The sequence below is a fragment of the Mesoplodon mirus genome, assembly GCF_964341445.2.
Source record: "Mesoplodon mirus genome assembly, chromosome: 18".
Classification (NCBI taxonomy): Eukaryota; Metazoa; Chordata; class Mammalia; order Artiodactyla; family Ziphiidae; genus Mesoplodon; species Mesoplodon mirus.
In genome coordinates this window covers 10,722,982-10,741,001 of record NC_138994.1, presented here as the reverse complement: position 1 = coordinate 10,741,001, position 18,020 = coordinate 10,722,982, and the positions used below count along the sequence as shown (strand labels likewise).

At 49.0% G+C, this 18,020-nt stretch overlaps 1 protein-coding gene across 4 annotated transcripts in view; it reads left to right on the top strand.

Moving 5' to 3' along the window:
* ERN1 (endoplasmic reticulum to nucleus signaling 1) overlaps positions 1-18,020 on the top strand; it is an 85,547-nt gene that overhangs the window by 45,041 nt on the left and 22,486 nt on the right. For all 4 annotated transcript variants that reach the window (XM_082604289.1, XM_082604292.1, XM_082604291.1 and 1 more), the window contains 8 exons: positions 4,089-4,122; positions 5,275-5,347; positions 6,645-6,717; positions 8,855-8,977; positions 12,378-12,479; positions 13,499-13,760; positions 15,001-15,079; positions 16,397-16,562. In XM_082604289.1, coding sequence (XP_082460415.1) covers positions 4,089-4,122; positions 5,275-5,347; positions 6,645-6,717; positions 8,855-8,977; positions 12,378-12,479; positions 13,499-13,760; positions 15,001-15,079; positions 16,397-16,562 — 912 coding nt within the window. The remainder of the gene's footprint in view (positions 1-4,088; positions 4,123-5,274; positions 5,348-6,644; positions 6,718-8,854; positions 8,978-12,377; positions 12,480-13,498; positions 13,761-15,000; positions 15,080-16,396; positions 16,563-18,020) is intronic.

Genomic DNA, 18,020 nt, shown 5'->3' with positions numbered 1-18,020 from the left:
AAGTTGAGGCTCAGAGAGATTTGGCAGAGTAGGATTTAAGCATAGGTCTTTCTGATCCCAAAGGGCACACAGACTAGGAGAAAAGGGAGCTCTTGAAAGACAAGGGGTTCCAATGATGTTGAAGGGATGCTGTGAGTAGGAAACAGGATGATGGAATAGACCGCGGAGTTTGGCTTCTGATGGTAGGTGCTGGCGGAGAAATGAGTGTCAACAGAACGGTTTGAGGGTTGCCCGCCTTCTAGGAGAATGGCGTTAACAAAATAGGGTAGTCAGACCAGTCTGGAGAGAAAGATGGAGGGTGTGATTTGGGCAAGTGGCGGTCGAGGTGCTCGCAGGAGATAGTGGAAATGTCCAGTCCATCCAGAAAGAAGAGCTCGAGAGATGGGGACCTAGCATTTCCCCACTGTGGTTATGGTTGAAGCTACAGAGGTGGATGTGCTCTTGGAGAGAACTGAGGGGAGAACCTGGAAAAGTTCCTCCCTGTTGGAGTAGGGAGTGGGGAGGAGAGGGGAGAGGAGTGGGTGGGAGAGAGAGAGGGAGAGGTGAGGGAAAAATCAGTGCAGTGCAAGGACCACAGAGGCCCGGAGGTGGAGAGACTCAAGGAGGGGAGGGATGAAGCCCGTGGGCTGGGGCAGCAGGCACGTGGGATAGCCCGCGGGGTGAAGGGTAGAGCTGTTGTTGCCGATGGGCTGAGAGCTCAAGAAGGGAGCATAGTGAAGAGTGCGGTTGGGGTCCAGCGCAGAGGGAGAAGGTGTGAGGTTTGAGAGAGGATGGGATCGAGGATGAAGGCGAGAAAGGTATTCTTGGAAAGACGAAAACGCACTTCTTTTGTAGATACAAGATGTTTACATTTATTTCGAGTCATCTCTGCCTCAGATTGAAAAGGAGGATTCGATCAGCGCAAAACAGGAGCCGTGAGTGTCACCTGACCTCACCCAGGTTTCTCCAAGAGTAAAGGTTGTGCCGTCTCAGGTCTGAGCTGGATGGACCCTGGAGGGGAACCGAGCACAGTGGCTGCTCCCAGGGGAGCAGTGGGCAGATCTGTTTCTGTCTTAATCTTTGAGACCAAACACTGATTTCAGCTTTTTTTTTTTTTTTTTTGCGGTACGCGGGCCTCTCACTGCTGCGGCCTCTCCCGTTGCGGAGCACAGGCTCCGGACGCGCAGGCTCAGCAGCCACGGCTCACGGGCCCAGCGGCACGTGGGATCCTCCCGGACCGGGGCACGAACCCGCGTCCCCTGCATCGGCAGGCGGACTCCCAACCACTGCGCCACCAGGGAAGCCCTCAGCTTTTTTTTTTTTTTTTTTTTTCCCTCTTCTGATAGCTTTACCTTTACCTTGAATAACACCCATTTTTATACTTGTAAAGTAACCCCCCCCTTTTTTTTTCCTTCTGAAAGTAAAGCAGCTTTGTGAGATGGCTTTTATCCTTATCAGTCCCCTATAGGTAGAGAGCCTTATTTTGTACCAGTGTTTGTTTATAGCCTTAGGGTTAGGCCACTGTTCCTTTTCACATGGGTGATGTTTTTTTTTTTTTAAGAGCAAGAATCTTGCCTGATACCAGTTCTCATTATTAAATCCAAAACAACTCCTTTTTCGTGTTAGGCTTTCAGTGCACGTTTTCAGATGGTGCCTTTTGCTGGCTTTTCAAATATTTTTATCTTTTAACCTTTTCTGTTATGGAAAATTTCAAGCATATGTAGAGAGAACAGTAAAATGACAGGCCAGTGTTGTCAATTCTATCTTTAAACATTTGTCAACAGGCTGCCATTTTTTGTCTTATCTGCCCCCCTCCCATATGGTTTTTTTTTTTTTTCCTATAGTATTTTAAAGCAAAGCTCAGGTTCAGATGATTCTTTAAGGGAAAAAAATGTGTGGAATAGGTCATGGTTACACATTTGCTTGCCTGTATCGGAGCTGTGTTAACAGTCATGCTGTGACATGGCCTGCGGCTCTGCAGATGTTTATTCCGGAGACCCTATATTATGAGTGGATGAGAAAGTACCCCTGCTGGAGTTCATGTCCCCTTAAGCCTAGGAGAAAGCATGGCTCTTCAGCACCCATGTAGGTGTCTACCCATCCTTCTCTGGCTTCTGCTGGTAGCCTGTGTCTTAACTGGAACCTTTCTGGTGCAGGGTACACTTTGGGACCTGAGGCCTCCGTGTCAGGTGAGCAGTGAATAAGCTCTAGAAAACCAGGAAAGTCTGCGCCAGAGGACGAGACCCTGAGAGTGAGCAAACACTGTCCAGCAAAGATAAGCTCAGGAACAGGAATGGAAATCCCGTTGGTCTCCACGGCTTGTTTCTGGTGAATGGCTGGGATCTGGTAGTGTCCTCCCCATCTGTGTTGATCTGCGATACCTTTAAGTGGCTGAAGTGAGCAAAACCGACGCCCTCTTGACTGCTGTGTTTTCTTTGGAATATGCCTTCTGGCTGTCCCTGGCGTGCACGGCTTCTGGGCTGCGTTGGAGGAACTGGGTTATAATTGCTCCCTGACTGTTTCAGGAGGGTGAGTGCTGTGTGCCCTCGTTTCCTGTCTCTTGCATCAGTCTGTTTGTGAGAGTGTACCGAGAGGTGATTAATGGGAACAATAAACATGTGCTTTCTGACTGAAAGTTCCTCCTGTTTCCTGAAATGCTTTTGGTTTTAATGAATTGTTTGTTTGCTGCCCACAGACCACACGTGGTGTGTGCGCTTCTGTTGTTGTGAGCACCCATATGCCTTCGTGTCAGAGCCGGGCTTGTAAAGCAAAGTCAACAGATGATAAGGCTTGAAAGAGTTTCCTTCATCTGAGAATCCAGGCTGACCCAGGGAATTAGACAGCTCTCTGTCACCATAAGCAGAGCCTGTGTCCAAAATCATATCACAGTATTTGCCGTCCTCGCCCCCAGCTTTGAACTTGTGGGCAGCGTGGCCTATAGCCTGTGGGGTCTTGATGGCTGGAAATGCCTCATCGCTGTGCGGTCTTGTGCCTGGGGATTTAGCTCTGTTACAGCAGTGTCAGTGGCCTCTCTGTCCCACCTCCATCCACCCCATGGAATCAGGGGCATCCTCTTGATTTGTGCCCAGGAGAATCTAGGGAGGGAGAAATTCTGCCACTTAGACTATTGCAAATATTAAAACAGACTTGGAGAACAAAACTTTTTTTCTGATTTCAAAAGTAATGCCTACTTTTGTAGAAAATTTGACCAATATAGAAAAGGTGGGGGAGTCATTTCTATTTCCAACAAAGATAACTTACAGTTCCCACTCTTTTTTTTGGCCTTTCCATCTGGTTTTTTTTTAATGCATATTGAAGGTTTTTCTCCTCAGCTGCATTAATACTCTAGGTACAATGTTATCTTTTCTCCTGAACATAACAGTATAAAGATTTATACAGTTTTTTAAACTTTATAAGCCCTTTCAGAAGCCTTAATTTTCTACCAAGTGGACAGTCCATAATGTAACCATATCACTGAATAGTTAGGTCATTTGTGATGCTGCTGTGAGGATCTTTGTACTGAAAGCATTTTCCACGTTTTGTGTTGTTTTTAAACTAGATTTTCGAGAAATGGAATTAATGGATCGAAGGGAATCAAGAAGAATGAACACTCAAGGCTCTAAAATTGTCATATTCCTGCCCGCAAAGGCGTGTATTTACCATTTACCATCCAGTCAAATTCTCATCAACAGCCAAGTTGCTTCTTAAGTCACAGTTTTGCTTTTCCCAATGGGAGTATCTAGCAGCAGGACAGGCATCTGACCAAGGGATGATTTAGGTTTTAGAAGTCCTTGACGTGTCAGATAGTGACACTGTGACCCATTGTCCACTGCGGGTTGTCACCAGTGTTTCCTTCTACGCCCGTCCCCCAAGTTAGAGGCACGTTTCCTGACAGCAGTTCCCTTCTGCTCTCAGGCTTCTCTCCAATCTCGGCGACAGTTGTAAGAGCTTACATTTGTGTTTCTGTGTGTGAGTTTTCTAAAGTGCCTTCACATACGTTATGTAGATAAGTTTATCGGTCCATCTTGTGAGCTAGTCCTGGGAACTCTAGGAACCTTGATATTTTAGAGTCTGTCTGACGGTGCCTTTGTTGTTGTTCTTTTGCACAGATCCAGTCCTGCAGGTTCCAACACACGTGGAAGAGTAAGTTTTCTGATTTGCCGCAGCACTTCCCTTTAATTCATCTTCTATTTTATTCCATCAGTGTTTACGAAGCTAGCTGCTGGGAGTACACGTACGCATAAATTAAAGGTAGAATGAGAGCGACTGAGACATAGGAGGTCTTACAGGTGCTTTGAAAGAAAGAAGCCCGTGTTGGGGAGAGGTGGTCAGTTCCCTGGGAGGCGGGGTGGGAAGGCACTGGTGTTAAAAAGGCTTATTTGAGATGTAACTTAAGTCGAGTTTTGAACTGAAGCTTCCCAAGTCCTCAGGAGGGCCCAGGGGTCTTTAGATCTCTCCCTCTTCACTGTGCTTAACTGTGGAGAGGAGACAGGAACGTGACCTGTTACTAGAGTGTGTGTTTTGGAGTAAAAGTTGGACAGCACCTCCAAGAGCTTCAAATGATGCTATAAACTCGTTAGAGGAAAGATTCAGCAAGGGGTTTCTGAGTGTAGTTCAGTCGTTAGCAGGTTAACTTTACAAAAGAACACCTCGAACCTGCTTCCTGGGAAGCTACTGATGAGACCTTGACCCATCCCCTTGGCAGGTTCTTTTTCATGTCAAGCTTTCAGAGTCTGCTTTCACTGCCTCCTCAAAATGAATGTTTGTGGAACACCAAAGGCAGATTTGTTCTCCCTGTTTACGTACCATGCCATGCTATTAAATATTAATTGTTGAAGTTCTATATGCAATTGACTGGGAAACTGAAAAGCAGACTTGCTGGGTCCTTTTCACTTATTTTACCTTCATCCAGGACGCTTTGACGGAATGATGATTTAGTCTTCTGTGGTTTTGTACTGGTTTTCCTTTGTAGGTTGCTTTTTTTTCACTCTAGTATAGAGCCCCAGAAGGATATTTTATTATCTGCGGGTAAAATGAAAGAGCAGTGGGTGGAATTGTCTTACACACACACACACACACACACACACACACACACACACACACACACACACACACACACACACACACACACACACACACACACACACACACACACACACACACACACACACACACACACACACACACACACACACACACACACCACTCCCCCCACCCCACCAATCATGGCTTTGGTATTTTTACTCTGTGCCCTGGGTGATAATCTTTCACTGATACTTATTGCTTAACCTCTAGGCCTGCATTCCTCCCAGATCCCAATGATGGCAGCCTGTATACGCTTGGGGGCAAGAATAATGAAGGCCTGACGGTGAGTGTATTTAGCTGCTTTGTACTCCGGAGGCTCTAGACCACTGACCTTCAGTTTAGCTGTACGTTGAGATCACCTGAGAGCTTAAAAAAAAAATTTCTGGGGACTCTGAATCAGGTGGTCTGGATTGGGGCCTGGGCATCAGTATCTTTTCACAGCTTCCTCAGTGAGCTTTTAAATGTACAGCTCAGAGTTCAGAAACATTAATCTGGACCAGCAGGTTCTCATGGCTCAGCCAGCACTCAGGAGGCGCTGAGCAGACACTGCCAGGCTCCATACTGGAAACCTTGCAACGACTTTCTGATCCTCAGAAACATCTGGGGGAAACCCAGTCGTTACTGCCTCTCCGTGGCATTTTTCCTTTCCTAAGGCTTAGTTTAAACATCAGGATGATGGGGAAATCCACATTATTGGTTATTTAAAGTCCTGTTTACTAAAGCTCAAGAGAAATCTTTGCTTTCTTGGAGAGAAAGGTGACAGCGTCGTAGAAGCAGGTATCTGTGGAACGGTTTCAAGAACACAGAGCGTTCCAAAAATAAAGTATTCTGAAACAAACATTAACCAAAAGAACTTGTCAGATGTCAGCTGTAGACTCAGAAGAATCGGTTTTATGATGAAATGCAGTTGAAACATGTGGATTGCTCTGAGTTTCTTTTCCTGGCACCTACCATAACTTCCTTTTAATACCAAAAGACCCAATTTTCTTCTGTTTCTCAGTAGAGAATTATTTGCTAGAGAAAACACCAAAACTTCTTTTCCTGCCTCAAACTCCTGTGTTGCCCATGAGTGATGACTTCTCCTTTCCCTCGAGGCTTCAGCTGGGCACCGAGGCTGCTTCTCTTCAGAATAGTCTCATGGCTCACTCCCTCTCTGTGGAGCATTTTCAGTCAAGCCGGCTCTGGGACAATTTTCCAAGACAGGACAATTCTTCCTGCCCGCCCCCCTTAGAATTTCAAAGATTGTATAACTCTCCATATATGTATGTCTTTTTAGAGAAGGTTTGTGTCATCCCCAGGAGCGCTCTGGACAAGAGACTTTGAGGGGCTTGTCAAGTAAAAGAATTCTTGTTTATAATGCCCAGAACCTGGGAGCTGAGGGCTTGTCCAAAGTGGATAGGGGAGCCTGGGGAGCCCCTTCTCCCTGGTTTCCAGTTAGGAAAACTCCCATCTACCATCAACAGGGCTCCTCCCCTTTTAGCAGAATTGGGTAACAGAAACTGTCCAGTGAAATTGTAATAATTGCACAAGACTTGGTTAACTTTTTTTTTCTCTTTTCCTTTTTTTTTTTTTTAAAAAAGAAACTTCCCTTTACGATCCCAGAGTTGGTGCAGGCATCCCCTTGCCGAAGTTCGGATGGAATTCTCTACATGGGTAAGGGTTCCTGAAACTTTGATCCCTTTTGGAAATGAACCCCAGAATCTGGGAAAGTGGCGTGTCTGAGAGAGAGGTGTAGAGTCACTCCCCCGCTGGCCCTTCTGGGAAAGGTCTTTCTTGCCTCGGTTGTGCTGGTTCATGCCAGGATCAGCTGACCTATTAAGAAAGGGTTCCCCCCACTTGGGAGCAGACTTGACACCACTAGGTTACTCATTTAACAAGCTTTTAGCTGCTGTGTTGACCTACCCTTGCGATTTACAGATTGCAACTTGCAGCGTACCCAGAAGCAACTGGATGAAATTTAAAGTGAACACCATCGTCTGAGCCAAGAAAGGGAAGCCAGGCTCTGCCTATTAATTATAGGGCTTTCTTAGTATTTCCTGCTATCAGAATATTGGATTAAAAACAGCACTTAACAGCTTGCTTAGATAAGCTGCCTTCATACCTACAGGGGTCACATCTTCAAAGCATCAGATCAGCTGCTTTTCTTTTACATTGTTGCTGCCAAAATGTCAATAAAAATGCATTTGTAATACAAATGAGAGCTGTATTTGTCTTGAAAGTGTAGTAGTAATAATATCCTGTATTTATAAAGCAGCTTTCTTTCTGAGGAACTTAAAGTGCTTATTGCCTATTCATGCCTCGGGAGCTTTATGTGTGTTTCTGGGCCTCAAGCGCAGGCCCAAGCTGGATTTTAAGTTTTTGTCTAAGGAGACTGGGGCTCTTGCTTCCTTGCACACCTTCAGAATGAGGAAGCCCCCAGCCTGGGGATTCAGAGGAAGTGATCAACACAGGCTTTCTCTGTCTTCTGGGCCATGCCCCAGGTCCCTCTGAACATCTTCTCACCATCTGTGTCACTGTTTTCTGTGTGGTCTTCCAGCTCTGACCAGCAGTTCATCACTTAGGGTGCATTTAAAGTTGTGGCAGTTGGCCGATCCATCCATTAAAGTGGTAGCTGAGTTATGCAGACTATGATGGTCCTTGAAGTAACCAGAAGGGTGCCAAGCCAGATGGAAAGGGATCCTGGTCACAGCTGTTTGGTGATGTTTCCTCTCTGTCTTCAGATCTTTTTCATATTAAGATTTGTCTTCGAGAACGGGAAGTTGCGATCCACAGACAAGTTTCGGACGTGTGCTACCTCTGTTAGAACTAAGTGTAGCTTTAGCAAATTCTAATGCCCTGTGATCTTCCTGGCATCTTGGTACTGTGCTTCCAAGAGTCCCTTGAAATAGGAAACTTGGCCAATAAGGTAGGAAGACACAAGAGGCAAGGCTTGTCTTACAAAGCAAGCCTTACAAAACAGAAATGTGCGCATCACGGTGAAGGCGTTGACCTTCAGGTGGGAGCTGTATTTATCTTGAAATTGCAGTGGTAATAATATCCTGTATTTATAAAGCAGCTTTCTTAGTAACTCACCATTACTAGGATGCTCTGGTGTATATAACCATAGGTATTGGTACATATGCTTTGAGCTTTCCTAATCGTGTTGTTTGGCTATGCTGTCCACCTGTTTATACCTTTTAATCAGCTGAATGAGGGGAGGGGTATAGCGTGTGGCTGGGGAGTCACTTACTGGCTGGGGTCACGGTCGAGATAACTTTGGCCTCATTAGCACCAGGTTGCCACCAACCCTACTGCCCGGTCACAGGTACCAGCTAATTAGAGTTATAAACAGTAACTGTAGATCCTCTTTACATGAGGGCTCATTAGTAGGGATGTTGAGACATATGAATGATGGTTACCAGGGAGACAAACCCCTGGGTACATTTCTGGATTTATATAGATCCTAGTCTATGGGAAAAGGATTGCCTTTACAGGCCAGATTTTTCATATTTAAAGCCACTCATCAGAGCAATAAAATCTGTGAGTTATTACATTATTAGGCTTGGAGACATTTTTATACCATGACTAGGTTATTAAGTTGTTATAAGACCCAGTGGTCCAAGAAGTTTTATTATCTCTACATTACCATTAACCTTGTCACCCTTGGAGCAACAGAGAAATGTGTTTGACGTCGTAAGAATTTCAGGCCTGTCTGTCAGTGCAGAGAACATCTCGCGCTGCTAGTTTGGCAGAGATGTTTTTTTCCACATTGGGCAAGTGTAAACCACAGCATGTCCTTGTGACCTTGCAGGTAAAAAGCAGGACATCTGGTACGTCATTGACCTCCTGACCGGGGAGAAACAGCAGACTTTGTCATCGGCCTTTGCAGATAGTCTCTGCCCATCAACCTCTCTTCTGTATCTTGGGCGAACAGGTAAGAAGGAACTTTTTATCATGTACCACCTGCCTGTCTACAAAAAAGGACCTGAAGTAGCCTCCCCGTGGGTCTCTGCCTCCGGGCTTCATTCTCTAGAAGCTGGCCAGAGCTGTCTAGTCCACACACAGATTTACCATGTCATTCCCCTTTATAAGAGCCGCCCCCCAGCCCAGTGGCTCCCCAGTGCCTGAGGATTCCAGTCTAAACTGCACCATAGCCCGCAAAGCCCCTTTGATGCCTCCGCTACCTCTTTTGCCTCTTCCCCCGCTGCATTTCCCTCACTTGAACATTTCCAATCAGGTCCCAGAATAAGCAGTGCTATTTTTTTAAACTTGGAGTAGTGGGTCCGTCTCTACCAGGTACACACGTTCTTGCCTGTGTGGCCGGCATCCACTCTTCCTTCCCAGCGCTGCTCAGAAGGCTCCCTCTCCGTGAAGCCTTTCCCCGCCTCGCAGCTCCCCCACCGCCCGGGGACCACAGCTCTCCGTGCTCGGCACGCACAGCCGTTCACACCGCCCATCGGTGGCCCTTTGCAGGCATCAGCAGCACCCTCCTCGGCACACCATTTCCCACCTCCTCCCTCTAGAGCCCCTTCCTTCTCAACACTCGTCACTACGTGTTTCTAAATCATATGTGCATATTTTCTGCCTCCCCTGCTAGACTGTCAGCTTCCTGAGGGCAGGACTTGGTTTTGTTCGCCTGCTGAGTCTCCACACCTGGCGCATTGCTGACACATAGCAGGTGTACAGAGGCTGCAGCGAGTGAATGGGTGGGGGCCCTTTCCTCCAGGGACCTGCCTTACTCGTTTCACATGTGCAGCCCCTGACCTACACCACTACTCCATAAAAACTGGAATGGATGGCTAAAATAGAGCTAAAAGGGGAAGAGAGCAAGAAAACCTAAGATGCAGTCGTTACAACTGAGCGCTAAACTTAGGTCTAAGCATTCAGGTAGCCAAGGCCTTAAAAAAAAGAGAGACAGAACCTTCCTTCAGGTGCTGTGGAAAACAGTGCTTTTCTAAAAATGAGACTAATAATCTTGGGCCCTAGAGGCTGGCTGAGCTCTCCTGTAATCACAGTGGGGGGTCTCTGTGAAACTGCAGGACGCTGTAAATAAAGTCTTACAGTGGTCTCACCTTCACCCAGGAATAAACATTGTTTGGTTCTCGGGTAGAATTGTGGTGTCTGAGGGAATTGGGCTATGCTCTGGCTTCCGGTGGCATGTGTGTGTGGGCGTATAATGCTACCTGTTGTTTCCATTATCTGTCTCTGCATAACAGACCACCCTAACTTAGCGGCTTCCAACACCAACATTTTACTGCTCACAATTCCATGGGCTCAGCAGGGATGGATGGCCTCCACTCCACAGGCTATTGGCTGGGCTCACTCAGATGTCTGGGACCTTGGTTCAGCTCCATGCAGATAGCCTGGACTTCTTTACATGGCGGCTGGGTTCTCCTCTTGAGTAAAAGTGGACATTGCGGGAATCCCCTGGCAGTCCAGTGGTTAGGACTCCGCGCTTTCACTGCTGAGGGCCTGGGTTCAACCCCTGGTCTGGGAATTAAGATCCCATAAGTGGTGAGGCACGGCCAAAAAAAAAAAAAAAAAAAGTGGACGTTACAATGCCTCTAAGGTCTGGGCTCAGAAGTCCTGGAATTTCACTTCCACTGCAGTCTGTTGGTCAAAGTAAGTCACGGGGCCAGCCCGGAATCAAGGGGTGGGGAAATAGACTCAGCCTCATAGTGGGAAGACTGTCACGTAAGGTACAGGGATGGGGGAGCATTGATGGTGGTGATCTTTTCAGACCTTCCACCACAGTCTTCCCTCTGGTTGCAATAGTTCACAATCCTCCTATATGCAGAATATACTCACCCCTTCCCAAGACTCCCCAAGTCCAGCCACAGCATGGGGCTCAAAATCCAGCAGCTTGTGATCTGTATCTGGTTTGGAAGTGGGTAAGGCTCCTGATCTGGAGACCTGTGAATCAAAGGAGACACATTATCTCCCCTCCAACATAGACACAGACAGGAGAGTTGCACTGGACACTCCCATTCAAAAAGGGAGGGAAGGATAGACACACAGCAGTCACTGGTCCTTAGTGATTCTGGAATCCAGCCAGGCACATGTTTTCAGGTTCTCCTACTCTGAAGGCGGGGAAGATTCTTTGATTAGGGCCCAGTCTTGCCCTCTGGAATTGGTTCCCCAATATATTGTTCTCAGCAGCCTGGTCCTTCCCTCTGAGAAGTCCTTTCTTTTCCTTAAGAAACAGTTAGGGTTTTGTAGCTTTCTCAATCTGTTCCTTGTCCATTGAAAGTTGGGGATAAAGAGGACTTTTTTTTCCCCCCCATTTTAGACTGTCTCTGTTTTTTTTGGTCCATGCTGGTATTACCCCCTTAAAAATCTTCGTGGGCTTCCCATGTGTCAAATTATAGTCTACTCCATTAGATATAAAGCCATACCCACAAATCTCTCTACTCTGAGGTATGGGACAGCACTCTTATGGTTCTTAGAACCCTCCTACTTAGCAGAGGGTCTATGTAGGACCACCTTAAATCTTTCTGAGGCCTCAAAGGAGGGTCTTACAGCCTCATCTTTGATTTGATCTTGACCCCAAAGCCATTTTTTACTGGTAGCACCTGAACCTGATCTTTGCCCTAAGGCCATTTTTTACATTGAGAATCTTTTCCAGCTAGGGCATCAGTCCTGGACCCTCTATAGTTCCTCTAGATTCAGCTTGAAAACTGAATCGTTTCTTCTTTAGCTTATCTGCCTTACGTCATACCATACGCAGTTAAGAGAAACCATTTGGCATGTTCTGCATTCCGCCTGGAAATCTCCTTAGACAGATCGACAAGTTTATTAGGTACTTTCTTTCTGTTTTCCAAGTTACTGCAAGAAGTAGTCCTACTAATTGTGTCACCACTACCTAACCTGGGTCGTCGTTTTCAGCTTCCAGCAGCAGTTTCCTTACTGTTCTTCTAGCCTCCATCTGCCACCCGGTCCCAAAGTCAGTGCCACACTTTATAGGTTTTTGTTATGGCACCATCCCACATCTGGGTAACAATTTCTAATCTCAGCTGTCTATTGCTATACTGTATAATAAACCACCTGAAAACTTAAGTGGCTTAAAACAACACCGAGACATCGCTCATGATCCTGTGAGTCTTGAGTTCAAGGGCACAGCGTGGGCGGCCTGTGCTCCACATGCTGTCGGCCAGGTTCACTCCTGCGCCTGGGACTCCAGTCTTCCTCCACGTGGCCTGTCTCTCTCCACATGGATGGCCTGGGTTTTCTTACACACCTTTTAGGGAGGATTCGTCTGTTATAATTTAGATGAGGTCAGCACCTCCGCAGGTGCCGTGGCCCCTCCAGGTAACAGGCTGGTGTGTGTTCCCCAGAGTACACCATCACCATGTACGACACCAAAACCCGCGAGCTCCGGTGGAACGCCACCTACTTCGACTACGCGGCTGCGCTGCCCGAGGACGACGGGGAATATAGTAAGTTCCCCCTGCACCTCGGTGGCTTGGTGAGGTCGGGCGGGTGTTTGTGACCTGTGAGGAAACGAGGGCTCCAGAAAGCTGCATTTCCTTTTGAGCCACTCTTGGTCACCAGGTTCTGGACTTCCCATGGACTCGTAGTAAATACTTCAGTAGTCAGTGTTGAAGGCAGGGGCCTGGGCGAGAAGTGTGGAGGGAACCCAGGTAAAATGGTGGCGAGTTTAGCCCGAGAGGAGGGAGGGCACACTTTGTTGAGTCCCTCTGTGTCACAGAAGGAAGTAACTACAAGCCCATGGGAAGCAGAAGCAGAATTAAACATCAGCTTGTGACATAAAAGCCAGTTTTCCCATCTTAACACCGGTACCCGAAAGTCTGACAGACCTCCTCTGCGGTCACATGTGGGCATTGGCAGTGTCAGCCCTGACTTTCAGCTTGCTCGGTAGTTTGAAATGATTGCTGTCAAATGCCAGATTCATAGGCTCTCCATTGCTTCCTTTCTCCTCAGCAGTTGAATCCCACTAATTGAATTGAATGCTATTACCAAGTGAAGAAAGAACATTACCACGTGAGAGAGTGACCCTGTCTTTTTTTTTTTTTTTTTTTTTTGCGGTACGCGGGCCTCTCACCGTTGTGGCCTCTCCCGTTGCGGAGCACAGGCTCCGGACGCGCAGGCTCAGCGGCCATGGCTCACGGGCCCAGCCGCTCCGCGGCATGTGGGATCTTCCCGGACCGGGGCACAAACCCGTGTCCCCTGCATCGGCAGGCGGACTCTCAACCACTGCGCCACCAGGGAAGCCCGACCCTGTCTTATATTTATAAACCCGGCAGCTCTCAGTGTCTTGCTATCGTAGGGCTCGAGAGAGTTCACTGGAGGCCAGCGGAGTTGTCCGGAGGCGATCTGAGGACACTCCAGAAGGCTCGTTTCCTCTAGCTGAGTGACTGCAGCTTGCCAGGGGAGCAGAGGATGTGGTCGCAAGCTGGCTGAGACTCGACACGCTGTGTTTATCTGATCCGTACAGAAATGTCCCACTTTGTGTCCAACGGCGACGGGCTGGTGGTGACCGTGGACAGTGAATCTGGGGACGTCCTGTGGATCCAGAACTATGCTTCCCCCGTGGTGGCTTTTTACATCTGGCAGCGGGAGGGTCTGCGGAAGGTGATGCACATCAACGTCGCTGTGGAGACCCTGCGCTACCTGACCTTCATGTCGGGCGAGGTGGGGCGCATCACCAAGTGGAAGTACCCGTTCCCCAAGGAGACGGAGGCCAAGGGCAAGCTGATGTGAGTCGGGGACTCAGGGCAAAAGGGGGCAGCTGTGGCCCTGGTGTTCTGGTGCTGTAGCAGCAGTGTGCCGTATCATGACCTGAGGACCAGGGCTCGGGGCCGGCGTCCCTGAAGCCGTTTGTTCTGAAACCTCTGAATCTAAGAACTGGACACCCCTGGATGCTTCAGATTCTCAGATATTAAATAAATTAAAATTATGGGTGGGAATAGGAAAGAGACTGCCTTGTCTAACTGTAGTACAGTCTGGATCTATCTCAGGTGGTGGGAATATGAGAGATGTATTTATTTTTTAACTTTCTGTTATTTTCTAAAATTTTACTGTAAGTTGTATTTGCTTTAAAAATCAAGACAAAAGTGTTAGGGTGTGTGTGTCTAAGACTCAGCAGGCTTGTGTTCTCCATCCCCACCTGTGACTAGCCTGTAACTCGGTCACTTAGCCTTGCTGAGCCTCAGTTTCCCATTTTGCCAAGCCGTGGAGGAGAGCGGGTGAGTGTAAAATGTTCTCTGAATTTACGGCACCGTTCAAACGTAAGGTGGTTTGTTGAGAGAGGTTTAGAGAATTTAGCAGGTGACCCATCCCAGACTGGCTGTTGATAGTAACCAGCAGGGTCTGGATGTGCAACCTTGCGTTGTCACGCTGATGACAACCACGGGCAAAGCCGGATCCCCTCCCCTCCTCGATGCCCCTGACAGGGACCCACTGGAAGTCTCGCCGGGTTTGGGATTTCCTGTGCATCCCCTGGATAAGAGCAGTTGACTCTCTCAGGGCTTCTGTAAAACCTCTAGAATCTTTAGGAACCACAAGACACTACAGTGCGGATTCTGGTGGCAGCTCAGTTGTCAAAGCACCCTGGTCAGGCCGTCTTGGAGGCTGTGCCATGGTTACAAGCCTCCAGTCTCTCCCGGGTGATCGTTGCTTGTGGTCCTTTCCTCAGGCTGTCGCGGGGGTGAGCTAGCGCAGCCCCGCCATTTGCAGATGAGGAAACCCCGGCTGGCAGGCAGGTGGCCTGTGCACGCTTCGAAGGCATCAGTGACAGCGGGGCCTGCAGTCCCGCTTTCCTGGTTCCCAGGGCAGTACCCTGTCTTTACACCCCCATGGCCCAGAGAGCCTCGGGGGTTAATGTGCTTCCTCCTAGGAGTGGGATTCGGGGCTGTGATTCTCCTCTCCAAAGAGCCCCCTTTTGTGGGGTCCAGAAATTAAATAACAGTGGAATGCATGTATCTGTTTGTCTCCTAGGCCCACCCTGTATGTGGGGAAATACTCTACCAGCCTCTACGCTTCCCCCTCAATGGTACACGAGGGGGTCGCCGTTGTGGTGAGTCCACCGTGCGGGGCGGGGGGGCTCATAGATGCAGCTTCCGAAACACTCCTGTGCCATTTTAGCAACGAACGCATGAATTATCTATGAACATCCTGTTAGTTGAGGATGCAGGACACAGACCTTAACATCCTCGGAAACAATTTCTACGTGTACCACGTTCTGTCAGTACCTCATGAGCAGAGATGCACGTGACTAAAGCAGCCTCCTAAGCCTAGGAAGCCCCGGTTACTCCCCTTGGCTTTCGGGTTCAAGTCTAAACTCCCCAGCTGGGGTTCACGCTCCCCTCAGGCCAGCCCCGCGACACCCGTCCACTGCCACACGGCTAGTGTCTCTGTGGGGCTGCACCGTCCATCCTCTGCCTGAGTTCCAAGAGTTCCCTTGTTCAGGCTGCGCCTCACACCTCAGATGCTCTCCCGTGTTCCTTTTTTCCTCCTCAAATCCTGTCCGTCCTTTTGTGACTGGTCCAGCCTCCTGGGACCTCGCCAGGTTGCCTCAGGTGCTCAGTCTCTGAGTGTCTGAGGCATCACAGTCCCGGCCGCCGTTTTGGTCCTTATGACGTTTGAACTGTTCGGTTGGCGTCTCCTGTCTTCACAGTGAGTCAGTCCTCTGCTCCCGTGTCAGGGCAGCGCCTGCCTGGGTCCAGCGGTGCCCGAGCCAGCACCGGGCTCGTGGCTGGAGCTTTCCCACCCTGGTCACTTGTATCATGTGTAACTCCTTCACTTATATCTGCTTCGCACAGTAGCCTCTTGGAATTCCACACACACCCTTCCTGTTTCCCAGTTCCCACATTTAAAGAGATGTCCACGTTTAAAAAGACGTCCGAGGGACTTCCCTGGCGATCCAGTGGTTAGGACTCCGCACTTCCACTGCAAGGGGCACAGGTTCAATCCCTGGTCAGGGAACTAAGATCCTACGTGCTGCGCAGTGTGGCCAAAATAAATACATAAATAAAAGACATGGGAATTTTATCTCATTTATGTATTTTTTTAAAAATATTTATTTATTTATTTGGCTGTGCCAGGTCTTAGTTGCAGCATGCGGGATCTAGTTCCCTGACCAGGGATCGGACCTAAGCCCCCTGCATTGGGAGCTCAGAGTCTTAACCACTGGACCACCAGGGAAGTCCCCTGAATTTTCAGTGCAGCGTTGTCACGTTCTGAGGGAGGGGCTGCTCCTGCCCAGTCTTGGGGCCTTGGAGTCCTGCTCTGCCTTCCTGACCAGCCCCACAATAGGACCACGTGCTTAGGACAGTTGCAGGCACACTGCTGTCCACATGGGCGCCCCCAGCCTCACTCCAGTCTGTCTTCCCAGCCCCGAGGCAGCACCCTTCCTTTGCTGGAAGGACCCCAGACCGACGGTGTCACCATCGGGGACAAAGGGGAGTGTGTGATCACACCCAGCACGGACCTGAAGTTCGACCCTGGGCTCAAAGGGAAGAGCAAGCTCAACTACCTGCACAACTACTGGCTGCTCATCGGTAAGATCTGGCTCCTCGTGGCCGTGGTGACGCCGTGCTGCCTCCTGGTGGCCGAGAGCTGACATTGCTAGTTAACGGTCCTGAGTTCTGTGCTCAGTTCATGTCCAAGTTGGTCTTTCAGACCTTGGAATATTTCACCCCCAAGGAAAATAAACAGGCTAGCTGTGTTACCAAGTCAGTTCTCAAAAATCAGTTGTCTAATGTTCCAAAACTCCAGTACTAAATAGTGTAAACTTTGTGCAGTGACCTGACACGTATTGAATGTCTGGGGCGTGCCAGGCACTGGCAGTCAGCATTCTAGAATATTTCCTTATTTCTCACAGTGACCCCGTGCAAGGTCAGCACCCTTGTTATATCCACATAGAGTTTAAGAAAACAGGCAATTTCTGTGGAAGAAGTCACTTGGGAGTTGCTGTGGGTGTGGGCAGGAGGGGCTGGGGAAGGAAAGGGTTGAAGACCCAGGAGGGATTGAGGGTGGTGAAGAGTCGGAGGCTGGACTTGGGTGCAGAAGTCCCGGGTGTGTGGGGTGGTCCCTTTTTTTAAAAATATTTATTTATTTATTTGGCTGTGCTGGGTCTTAGTTTTCGCACGTGGGATCCTAGTTGTGGCATGTGGGCTCTTAGTTGCAGCATGCATGTGGGATCTAGTTCCCCGACCAGGGATTGAACCTGTGCCCCCTGCATTGGGTGTGTGGAGTCTTAGCCACTGGACCAGCAGGGAAGTCCCCTGGGGTGGTCCCTTTTTCCTTCTCTTCCATTTCTGCCACCATCACTGATGGCCCTGGGGTTGGAGACCCCAGGGCCATCAGTGATAAGAAGTTGAGATGACACCGGAAGGCAGCGAGTGTGACCGATGCAGGCAGAGGTGACAGGAGCTGTGTGTCTGGCAAGTGTCCCAAGTAATTAGAGCAGGACAGAGTTTTCTTGACCGGATTTGCCTTTCCAGTGCGGCAACCCCCTCCCCAGGTCTGCCGTCTCCCAGCGCCAGAGGTGGGGAGAGGTGGGGATGCAGCCCCGAGGAGGTGCTGGAGCCCGCAGGCGCTAATGAGCGTTGTCCTCCCCGTTCTCTCCCGGTGCGGTGGTGCTCGGTGGTGCTCGGTGATTGCTCGGCACTCGTGTTGACTGGGACCAGGGCAGAGAGAGGTCAGGCCTGGGGGCGCCGGGAAAGGGGTGTGGAGCCGCCTGGGAGACCGCAGGGCCAGGAGGCAGCCAGGCGGTGGCATCTGGATGGGGGTGTGTAACTGGGCATCACAGGGAGGAAGGAAACTGGATGTCCTGGCGCCCCGATCGGTTGCTTTGTAGTCGTCCAGGCCTTGTTGTCCTTTGTTCATCCTGACTCCTTACAGCTGTTTTTCTTCTGGTTATTATTTTTACCAAATAATGGGCAGAGGAGGTAACAAAATACTTCTACCCTTTTTTGAACAGAATTAGTTCGGAAAGTGTGGGTGATAGGGCCCAA